At 35.5% G+C, this 12,863-nt stretch overlaps 1 protein-coding gene across 7 annotated transcripts in view; it reads right to left on the bottom strand.

The window, feature by feature from the left end:
* Positions 1-12,863, bottom strand: part of LOC143227828 (ras GTPase-activating protein nGAP-like) — a 215,607-nt gene that overhangs the window by 149,231 nt on the left and 53,513 nt on the right. For 2 of the 7 annotated variants that reach the window (XM_076459129.1, XM_076459139.1), the window contains exon 3: positions 794-921. The exons of 4 other annotated variants lie outside the window; for them this stretch is intronic. In XM_076459129.1, the coding sequence (XP_076315244.1) occupies positions 794-913 (120 nt within the window). In that variant the 5' untranslated portion in view covers positions 914-921. Of the gene's footprint in view, positions 1-793; positions 1,462-12,863 lie in introns of those variants that run through there. One more of the 7 variants, XM_076459121.1, reaches the window with a different exon arrangement.

Genomic DNA, 12,863 nt, shown 5'->3' with positions numbered 1-12,863 from the left:
TCTCCAATTTGCCCTCAAGGGTCTTGGGAAAAGAACAACTCAACCATAAAACATGTCACATGTCAGAAGCACACCTTGATGCTTGAAATCTAAACATGAACGTTCAATATATTAACACACAGTTACCTGAGTGAAATCATTAGTTGTAAATAAAACCTTCAAGTTGTCAAACTTCTGAGGCCAGATGGCGTTAAAGCACATATTTTACAAATCTTTGAAATACAAAATAAAAATATGTGTGACACTTTATACGAAAATATGCTTACATTTTAACGAAACATGAGTTTTGATACATACGTAAGCCATTATGTATTTTACATACATATAAATATATATATATATATATACAGCTGGCTTTAAGTTGTTGTTGTTAAATTAGTTTAGAGTGTGGAACAGCTGAGATGGATCAGTCCCATGTTGTTCCAAAACGTTATATTGTGTTATCTTAGTAATTAACTATGATGAAAAGACAAGCAGATAAACAGATAGACAGCGAAACCAGTTAGTATAAAAGGTCCAATTACGTATTAACAGATAGGGGCTGTCTTAGTCATTCTGGAGCCCTGGGCAGAATTCAGTAAATTGAGCCCCATAATGATAAGAAAACTCAATAGTAGATTAAAAGACACGGCGTATGGGGCCCAGGGCAATTACCCACTTTGCCCAACAGGTAAGACCATTTATGCTAACAGAATGAATATACGTTAAAAAACAAACTGATTTCTATGTTACATTTCGACAGATATTATGTAGTTCGTGACAAATTTTAAATGTATAGGTAATTTTAACTTACAATTTTCGAATCTTTAGAGGGCCAACGCAAACGTGCACGTGGGATAGGTGTCATGGCATGTATTTCACTGACAAAGTCCGGAGAAGGTGGTCTACATGTGCAGCACTGGTCACTCAGCATCCGATGACCTTCAAACCAAGGAATAAACAACAGGTCAGAAGCACAAGTACACATGGCAACAAGACCCGAGACAATACAATGTCAGGAATTTAATTATGAGGTTTTGCACCAATGCATAAACTCCTTCTAATCACATCTGTGACATACATTGGATCCCAACCAATCTCCAGAATTTTCTTTTTCTTAGAGAATGGCCTACTTCATAAAAACAGGTTTATAGCAACCAACTTTTGCCATAAGATCAAACGTTGTATGTTATTTGTTGTTGAACTTCAGAATCTCAAACGATTTGACAACTCGCCGACCTTCACTTTTTGATTGTGCTGTTAAAGCCCTGGATACGTTCGGATCGCATGTGCAAACCACCATCATACGTAGCTACTGTAGGAGTCATCGCGATTCTTACCTTTATGTTAAACTCAACTTACACCATATAACGTGATCTGTTTAAAAGAACTGAGATACTAAACACAAACTGGTAACGCTGATTTTTAACAAATCGTCACCTATACCCGATTACGTGCTGAGCTTTTTACTGACACATATACGAGTCGTAGAGCGTTAAACCTGACCCAGAGTCAACAAATGCGTGAGCAATACGATCAGACGACGCATGCACGAACTACTTCAAACTGTGCCGGCTGTGAGTCACTCACTGTTTGGAAAGCTAGGCTATGATTCGTCGAAAGACACCTGATCATAGAAGTACAAGTGGAAACCGACCAAGGTAGCAACTGTTGTAACGGTTTAATCGAAGATATAAACAGCTACTGAACACAAATATTATGAAAACAGTTTGTATGTCAAGTTCTACAGCGGTAGGAAAAATTGTTCTGGACTGCAACATTTGTTTTTCAGAGTGTTTAAAAACCAATCTTTCCGGTGCTGAGTTACATTTGTTTTTCAGAGTGTTTAAAAACCAATCTTTCCCGTGCTGAGTTACATTTGTTTTTCAGTGTTTAAAAACCAATCTTTCCCGTGCTGAGTTACATTTGTTTTTCAGAGTGTTTAAAAACCAATCTTTCCGGTGCTGAGTTACATTTGTTTTTCAGAGTGTTTAAAAACCAATCTTTCCCGTGCTGAGTTACATTTGTTTTTCAGAGTGTTTAAAAACCAATCTTTCCCGTGCTGAGTTTACTTTTACTGACGAAAGTTTCACTTCATTTGGGTCTTTTATTCTATTTTATTTACAAATATATTCTGTATTATTTCGAAGAATTTTGAAACAGAATACCAGAAAAATATGGACTTGAAATAGTTATATGTTACTAATGCTCATAAGGTTATATTTAAAAATTAATATATATTCTTTCATCTGTTTACTCTTAGTTACATGAATGTTTACCCACTTAATTATACAAATTAATATTTTTACACTTACATCTATGTAATCGTTCATCTATCTAGCTGATATATATATATATATATACACACACACGTCCAAGCCTTCTCGCTTATTTACCTATCTATGCCTAAATTTCTATCATTAAATTTCTAGCTATTAAAATATATCTTTATTTTTCCAAATATTTACTTCAAAAAAGGGTTATTTCAAATACTATTCCGTACATTTATGGATTATATGAAAAAACAGTTCGTGCTGAAACTTGATTTTCTGCAATACTACTGACAATGTTATAACTACAATATGATAACTACAGACACAATGAAAAACTCCATACAGTAGAGCTAGCCGTTAGACCAGACCAACAACACGTTATCTAGATATAATAAAAAACTCCATACACAGTAGAGCTAGCCGTTAGACCAGACCAACAACACGTTATCTGGATATAATAAAAAACTCCATATACAGTAGAGCCAGCCGTTAGACCAGACCAACAACACGTTATCTAGATATAATATAAAACTCCATATACAGTAGAGCTAGCCGTTAGACCAGACCAACAACACGTTATCTAGATATAATAAAAAACTCCATATACAGTAGAGCTAGCCGTTAGACCAGACCAACAACACGTTATCTGGATATAATAAAAAACTCCATATACAGTAGAGCCAGCCGTTAGACCAGACCAACAACACGTTATCTAGATATAATATAAAACTCCATATACAGTAGAGCCAGCCGTTAGACCAGACCAACAACACGTTATCTGGATATAATAAAAAACTCCATATACAGTAGAGCCAGCCGTTAGACCAGACCAACAATACATTATCTAGTTATAATATAAAACTCCATATACAGTAGAGCTAGCCGTTAGACCAGACCAACAACACGTTATCTAGTTATAATATAAAACTCCATGTACAGTAGAGCTAGCCGTTAGACCAGACCAACAACACGTTATCTAGTTATAATATAAAACTCCATATACAGTAGAGCTAGCCGTTAGACCAGACCAACAACACGTTATCTAGTTATAATATAAAACTCCATATACAGTAGAGCTAGCCGTTAGACCAGACCAACAACACGTTATCTAGATATAATAAAAAACTCCATATACAGTAGAGCTAGCCGTTAGACCAGACCAACAACACGTTATCTAGATATAATAAAAAACTCCATATACAGTAGAGCTAGCCGTTAGACCAGACCAACAACACGTTATCTAGATATAATATAAAACTCCATATACAGTAGAGCTAGCCGTTAGACCAGACCAACAACACGTTATCTAGTTATAATATAAAACTCCATATACAGTAGAGCTAGCCGTTAGACCAGACCAACAACACGTTATCTAGATATAATAAAAAACTCCATATACAGTAGAGCTAGCCGTTAGACCAGACCAACAACACGTTATCTAATTATAATAAAAAACTCCATATACAGTAGAGCTAGCCGTTAGACCAGACCAACAACACGTTATCTAGATATAATATAAAACTCCATATACAGTAGAGCTAGCCGTTAGACCAGACCAACAACACGTTATCTAGATACAATAAAAAACTCCATATACAGTAGAGCTAGCCGTTAGACCAGACCAACAACACGTTATCTAGATATAATAAAAACTCCATATACAGTAGAGCTAGCCGTTAGACCAGACCAACAACACGTTATCTAGATATAATAAAAAACTCCATATACAGTAGAGCTAGCCGTTAGACCAGACCAACAACACGTTATCTAGATATAATATAAAACTCCATATACAGTAGAGCTAGCCGTTAGACCAGACCAACAACACGTTATCTAGATATAATAAAAAACTCCATATACAGTAGAGCTAGCCGTTAGACCAGACCAACAACACGTTATCTAGATATAATATAAAACTCCATATACAGTAGAGCTAGCCGTTAGACCAGACCAACAACACGTTATCTAGATACAATAAAAAACTCCATATACAGTAGAGCTAGCCGTTAGACCAGACCAACAATACCTTATCTAGATACAATATAAAACTCCATATACAGTAGAGCTAGCCGTTAGACCAGACCAACAATACATTATCTAGTTATAATATAAAACTCCATATACAGTAGAGCTAGCCGTTAGACCAGACCAACAACACGTTATCTAGTTATAATATAAAACTCCATATACAGTACAGCCAGCCGTTAGACCAGACCAACAATACATTATCTAGATATAATAAAAAACTCCATATACAGTAGAGCTAGCCGTTAGACCAGACCAACAATACCTTATCTAGTTATAATATAAAACTCCATGTACAGTAGAGCTAGCCGTTAGACAAGACCAACAATACCTTATCTAGTTATAATATAAAACTCCATATACAGTAGAGCTAGCCGTTAGACAAGACCAACAACACGTTATCTAGATATAATAAAAAACTCCATGTACAGTACAGCCAGCCGTTAGACCAGACCAACAACACGTTATCTAGATATAATAAAAAACTCCATATACAGTAGAGCTAGCCGTTAGACCAGACCAACAATACCTTATCTAGTTATAATATAAAACTCCATATACAGTAGAGCTAGCCGTTAGACCAGACCAACAATACATTATCTAGTTATAATATAAAACTCCATATACAGTAGAGCTAGCCGTTAGACCAGACCAACAACACGTTATCTAGATATAATAAAAAACTCCATATACAGTAGAGCTAGCCGTTAGACCAGACCAACAATACATTATCTAGTTATAATATAAAACTCCATATACAGTAGAGCTAGCCGTTAGACCAGACCAACAACACGTTATCTAGATATAATAAAAACTCCATATACAGTAGAGCTAGCCGTTAGACCAGACCAACAATACCTTATCTAGTTATAATATAAAACTCCATATACAGTAGAGCTAGCCGTTAGACCAGACCAACAACACGTTATCTAGATATAATAAAAACTCCATATACAGTAGAGCTAGCCGTTAGACCAGACCAACAATACCTTATCTAGTTATAATATAAAACTCCATATACAGTAGAGCTAGCCGTTAGACCAGACCAACAATACATTATCTAGTTATAATATAAAACTCCATATACAGTAGAGCTAGCCGTTAGACCAGACCAACAACACGTTATCTAGATATAATAAAAAACTCCATATACAGTAGAGCTAGCCGTTAGACCAGACCAACAATACCTTATCTAGTTATAATATAAAACTCCATATACAGTAGAGCTAGCCGTTAGACCAGACCAACAATACCTTATCTAGTTATAATATAAAACTCCATGTACAGTAGAGCTAGCCGTTAGACCAGACCAACAACACGTTATCTAGATATAATAAAAAACTCCATATACAGTAGAGCTAGCCGTTAGACCAGACCAACAACACGTTATCTAGATATAATAAAAAACTCCATGTACAGTACAGCCAGCCGTTAGACCAGACCAACAACACGTTATCTAGATATAATAAAAAACTCCATATACAGTAGAGCCAGCCGTTAGACCAGACCAACAATACATTATCTGGATATAATAAAAAACTCCATATACAGTAGAGCCAGCCGTTAGACCAGACCAACAATACATTATCTAGTTATAATATAAAACTCCATATACAGTAGAGCTAGCCGTTAGACCAGACCAACAACACGTTATCTAGTTATAATATAAAACTCCATGTACAGTAGAGCTAGCCGTTAGACCAGACCAACAACACGTTATCTGGATATAATAAAAAACTCCATATACAGTAGAGCTAGCCGTTAGACAAGACCAACAATACCTTATCTAGTTATAATATAAAACTCCATATACAGTAGAGCTAGCCGTTAGACCAGACCAACAACACGTTATCTAGTTATAATAAAAAACTCCATGTACAGTAGAGCTAGCCGTTAGACCAGACCAACAACACGTTATCTAGATATAATAAAAAACTCCATATACAGTAGAGCTAGCCGTTAGACAAGACCAACAATACCTTATCTAGTTATAATATAAAACTCCATATACAGTAGAGCTAGCCGTTAGACCAGACCAACAACACGTTATCTAGATATAATAAAAAACTCCATATACAGTAGAGCTAGCCGTTAGACCAGACCAACAATACCTTATCTAGTTATAATATAAAACTCCATATACAGTAGAGCTAGCCGTTAGACCAGACCAACAATACATTATCTAGATATAATAAAAAACTCCATATACAGTAGAGCTAGCCGTTAGACCAGACCAACAATACCTTATCTAGATATAATAAAAAACTCCATATACAGTAGAGCTAGCCGTTAGACCAGACCAACAATACCTTATCTAGTTATAATATAAAACTCCATATACAGTAGAGCTAGCCATTAGACCAGACCAACAACACGTTATCTAGATATAATAAAAAACTCCATATACAGTAGAGCTAGCCGTTAGACAAGACCAACAATACCTTATCTAGTTATAATATAAAACTCCATATACAGTAGAGCTAGCCGTTAGACCAGACCAACAACACGTTATCTAGATATAATAAAAAACTCCATATACAGTAGAGCTAGCCGTTAGACCAGACCAACAATACCTTATCTAGTTATAATATAAAACTCCATATACAGTAGAGCTAGCCGTTAGACCAGACCAACAATACCTTATCTAGTTATAATATAAAACTCCATATACAGTAGAGCTAGCCGTTAGACCAGACCAACAACACGTTATCTAGATATAATAAAAAACTCCATATACAGTAGAGCTAGCCGTTAGACCAGACCAACAATACCTTATCTAGTTATAATATAAAACTCCATATACAGTAGAGCTAGCCGTTAGACCAGACCAACAATACCTTATCTAGTTATAATAAAAAACTCCATGTACAGTAGAGCTAGCCGTTAGACCAGACCAACAACACGTTATCTAGATATAATAAAAAACTCCATATACAGTAGAGCTAGCCGTTAGACAAGACCAACAATACCTTATCTAGTTATAATATAAAACTCCATATACAGTAGAGCTAGCCGTTAGACCAGACCAACAACACGTTATCTAGATATAATAAAAAACTCCATATACAGTAGAGCTAGCCGTTAGACCAGACCAACAATACCTTATCTAGTTATAATATAAAACTCCATATACAGTAGAGCTAGCCGTTAGACCAGACCAACAATACATTATCTAGTTATAATATAAAACTCCATATACAGTAGAACTAGCCGTTAGACCAGACCAACAACACGTTATCTAGATATAATAAAAAACTCCATATACAGTAGAGCTAGCCGTTAGATCAGACCAACAATACCTTATCTAGATATAATAAAAAACTCCATATACAGTAGAGCTAGCCGTTAGACCAGACCAACAATACCTTATCTAGTTATAATATAAAACTCCATATACAGTAGAGCTAGCCATTAGACCAGACCAACAACACGTTATCTAGATATAATAAAAAACTCCATATACAGTAGAGCCAGCCGTTAGACCAGACCAACAACACGTTATCTAATTATAATAAAAAACTCCATATACAGTAGTCCTATTGTTCAGTTAGAATAGCCCAACAGTTGGCGGTGGGTACCGTTGACTACCTACCTTCTCTTTAGCCTAACATTTCAAAAATTGGGAAATTTGCCCACAAATTACGAAAAACAAAAGCCGTGCCCTTTATCCGGTACAAGTTATCTGTATTAATTAACATACATATAAAGATAATATTAATGTTAACAATAAATTATTTTACACTGTTCAGCAAACTTACACTTTCGCATGATCCTCCGAAAGTATTGTGTTTTTCAAGAGTAAGTAAACCAAAGTTAAGAGTAACAATTATCTTTTACTTTTTGCTTTTAGACATCGCATATTGAGCTGTGTTGTAGCCTACAGAGTGCATAATTATTCTCGATTCATGGCATGCGTAAAGTTTACACGCCTCATGACAGTGAAACCTGCAACGTTAAGCGTTCCTCACCGAGGCGTCATTTTGGAATCTGCTGACTGACTGATACTAACTTCCGATCAAAGTATACAGTGGTAAAGTAAATATATATTAATTGCCTATACTGATAGTCACGTTATATAATTTTCTCCCGTATTCTCTTATAGGTATTATAATGCGTGTTTTTTTTATAAAGGAGAATTAGCTGGGAAGTTTGGGTATCAAGGACGAAAGTCTGCTCAGAAGTCCCACAAACATCCTGTGAGATTAAATACACTTTAAAATTACTTTTGCTCTTCAGATAATTTCCTTACGACTTCGTCAGAAGTTAGGCCCGGCATGGCCAAGCGTGTTAAGGCATGCGACTCGTAAGCTGCGGGTCGCGGGTTCGCATCTCCGTCGCGCCAAACATGCTCGCCCTTTCAGCCGTGAGGGCGTTATAATGTGACGGTCAATCCCACTATTCGTTGGTAAAAGAGTAGCCCAAGAGTGGGTGGTAATGACTAGGTGCCTTCCCTCTAGTCCTACACTGCTAAATTAGGGACGACTAGCACAGACAGCTCTCGAGTAGCTTTGTGCGAAATTCAAAAACAAACAAACAAATCGTCAGAAATTTAGAACACAACACTTTGGTTGAATAAGTATTCCAGTTTATCTTATTTTAAGGTTTAATTCTACACCTTGTCCAATTTTTAAATACCTGTATTTTGAGTTTTATCTTTATACTCTTAAACTTTCGTAAATTTCCTAGAAAATATTTATATATCTTCCAATGCGGTAGTCGGAAATAACGTATAACTTAGTAGCATGAAACTAATTGTGGAATAATAAATCATCAATTTCACAAAATCCGTGTTTAAAATGAAAAAAATAATGGCTGAAATGTTCCTCGATGAATAATTTACATCCATTTCTTTGACTTGCACCAAAAAAATGTAAAAAAGATTCAAGTTCGTACATATTTAAACAGCATATTTTAACGCAAAAATACAGTACATACAGAATTTTCAGTTGCGGCACATGAGGTCATGAGATGTCTGTTTTTGGGCCGTCTTCCCCCTCAAATACAAACTTTTAGTTTATATCTCCCTCATCTCTTGACCAATTATTTGACCACGCCAAAGATCTTAGAGTATCATTTACTTTTATTCTGCGTAAGATAATTTCAGTTTGAAAGTGAACAGGAAAAGATCCAGGCATGCACATATATAGCTAATAATAAAAAGAAAGTGTATAATAAATTAGCTTAATCTTGCCTACAAGAATCTAAGTGCTACGGCTATTGAGGAATCTATCTTGTTGCTGTTACAAATGCCTACATAAACAAACTGACAATGCTATTTATTCTGAATTTTGTCCAATATACTGTTATAAGACAGATGGACAGAGAAACAAGTACACACAAACCAAAACAATGTTAGAACTGTTTAAACATTTGGCCTTTAACAATCTAGCACTATCCGTAACGTAACAAGCGTGGCCAATAATAATACCGAGTAATTTTATAGTTTAAAGAAACACCAGCTGTGTTAAGAATAGTCGGTATACTAATGTCTACACTACACTTTTCTGAGCTTTCCTAAGAATGGCCATACAAGTAGATTTAAAGATATTCAAATTTCATGAAAGTGAAGCCAAGTTTTGTATAGTAATTACTCACGAGCAAAATAACAAAACCTAAACTAAAAAGGAAGTGCCCAGCATCGCTTGCTAATCACAACGCGCAGAAATACTTGTGTACATGTATTTACGCTCTCACACACAAATCTGAGGAAACTGAAAATGTTATTGGTGTTTAGCATTATATTTACAGTTTCATGTTTAGTCTAATTTTCTCTCTTTACGTAAATCGAATAATACTTTGAAAATTCTTTCTCCACATAGCTCTGTTATTAGCTTAGGACTTGTATAATATCAGAATTCGGGATTCGATCTCCGCGACAGATACAGTGCAGACAGTTCAATATAGAACTGTGAACCTGACGATGACCGAAGAAGGTCGAAACGTTGTTCGCTCTTCTATGTAAAGTGTTTTCTCAGCCCAAACGAGCCGTTTTTGCATATAAATTTCTCAACAAGTGGGTTTCTCGTCATCACTGAGTTCAATATAGAGATTTACGCCAAAAAGAGAGAGAGAGAGAGAGACAGAAGAAAACACACGATTATTATCTAAAGAGTGCTATACGCATCCAGCAGTGAGCTATATATAGTAAATAATCACAATGTTGATACACCCTCTTTACATACACGCACGTACATACAAATGTGGGTGTTCAAGGGGGTTCGGCCGAACTCCTCATTTTTGTGATACAAGAAATCAAAATCTATGCTCAGATATGGCACAAATGCTTATGGTATTTAATGTTTTCGACATGGTCAACATTTTTCTGATAAAGCATTAGCATTTTTTGACTTGAAATAGTCACATCCCACCTCGACCCTTTTGCACAGTACGTGCTAATAGTTTGATCTCAGAAATCAGATTCTCCCTTCAAACATTCTGCGTATAGGCTTGATAGATGTAAATACATTATATAGACATATATATCAACTGAAGCCCCTCAGACCCCTTAACTGCCTGAAAAATTTAATTACGTTACACAGGAAATACATTATATTCTTTCTGCAATGTTTATAACTAATAGTTTGGTCACATTTCATTTTTCAAGAGGTAAAACTGAACCAAATTTGATCTAAAAACCAATTTTCAATGGCATAATATTACATAATGAGTTATTTATTCGGTTTCATAATTAAATAACGTGATAGGCACAAACCTTATACTGTTAACCACGATATTTTTATTTAGGTTTTACCAGTATCAACAAAATAAGCATTAATCATTGAGCGATATTTTTTTGTATTTTCTACAAAACTACAGAAATTACTGAATAACCTATAAACGAAAGCTTAAAACATGGTCTTAGAGTAACAGCGTCGCACGGTTCAGTGATTAGGGGTACTCGAGTCGTAATCTGAAGGGCGCGGGTTCGAATACCAGTCAGACCAAACATCCTCACCCGTTGGGGTGTTATAATTTTACGGCCAAGCCCACTATGTTTGTTGGTAAAAGAATACCCCCAAAGAGTTCGTGGTGGGTTGTGATGACTAGTTGCTTTCTTCCTAGTCTTAAACTGCTAAATTAGGGGCAACTAGTACAAAAATCCCTCGTGTAGCTTTGTTTAAAATTTAAAAAACAAACAAATCCTTAGAGTTAGACTGCATATTATCTATAACACTATGTAACAAAATTTTTACTTTTTCTTGTTCCTGGGCAGAAAATATTATTTCCCAATTGCTTATGCCTAAAGTAAATGGAAAAGACCTATTTTGCTCTTCAAGCTTTGCTTTTGTGACCTAGAAACGTTATAACGAAAACACGATAGAAGACTATATTTGGGGGCTGAAATGTGAAAGTGATTTATATTACAATCGCAAATCTCGAAAAACTACTCACTTCTAAAGATTTTTGTATAACTTCAATATAAACACATGTAAATCTTGATTCATATATTGTTTTATTCAGACCTTATGTAAATGAAAATGCGCAAATTTGCAGTTTTTACATAGAAAATAGGTTAATTTCTAAATTTAATTATCCATGTCACAAAAGCAAAGTCTAAAGGGAATAATGGCCATTTTATGTATTTTTACAACACAAGCAATTAAAAAATAACACATACTATCTAGGAACAAAACTTGTGTTACATAGTGTAATGTTTCTGTCCTTTTATTACAAATGCTCGGGAATAAGCTCACAAATACCTAGCAAAATAGAGGTTTTAACAATGAAGTTATGGAACGCAGACCCTTGTAGGGCCTGAGTAAATAACTAAATATATATGTATGTATATATTAGCAGTCCGATAACTTGGCCCTCTGAGTTATGGCTTTCACCCATTCAATTAACACAAATAAAACCCGTAGAAAAGCACATGAACAGATGTAAATAGCTAATTTCACTGTTTGTTTTTGAATTTCGCACAAAGCTATACAAGGGCTATCTGCGCTAGCCTTCCCCCATTTAGCAGTGTAAGACTAGAGGAAAGGCAGCTAGTCATCACTATCCACCGCCAACTCTTGGGCTATTCTTCTACCAACGAATAGTGGGATTGACCGTAGGTAATAACGCCCCCGCAGTCGAAAGGACGAGCACGTTTGGCGTGACGGGTTATTTCACTGAAGACTTACAAACCAGACCATTTATAAACTGTTTCCTTATGAAAAACATACTTAGTAATTTACGTCTGGTGGTTAGAAATATGCGACGATGATAGGGCATTGCTGCCGTTAAAAATGGCGTACCTTAAGAAAATTGCATGGTTCTATTGAAAGAGTAGCCTCAGAAAATTCGGCGAATGCCCCCTCCCTAACTTATTAGAACTAGGTCAGAATCAACAACGGTTGAGTTACTGCATGCAGTTTTACCGGACAAATGCCATTTAACCTAGCTCTAAAGAACTTATGCCTAAATATTGTACTGATTTTAGCTTGTTGCTAAAGTGAATAGATAACAATTAAAAATCACTCGAGGGCAAAGTGATTGTTGGCTATTAATTTTTATTTTTTAAATCTATATCTAGGGTAATAACACCCATAATGAATATCGAGAGAATGGTGCTCTTGCAAGTGCACTCGATAGTCGGTTGAT

Source organism: Tachypleus tridentatus, chromosome 1 (assembly GCF_004210375.1).
Source record: "Tachypleus tridentatus isolate NWPU-2018 chromosome 1, ASM421037v1, whole genome shotgun sequence".
Lineage (NCBI taxonomy): Eukaryota > Metazoa > Arthropoda > Merostomata > Xiphosura > Limulidae > Tachypleus > Tachypleus tridentatus.
This window is presented reverse-complemented; position numbering and strand designations above follow the sequence as displayed.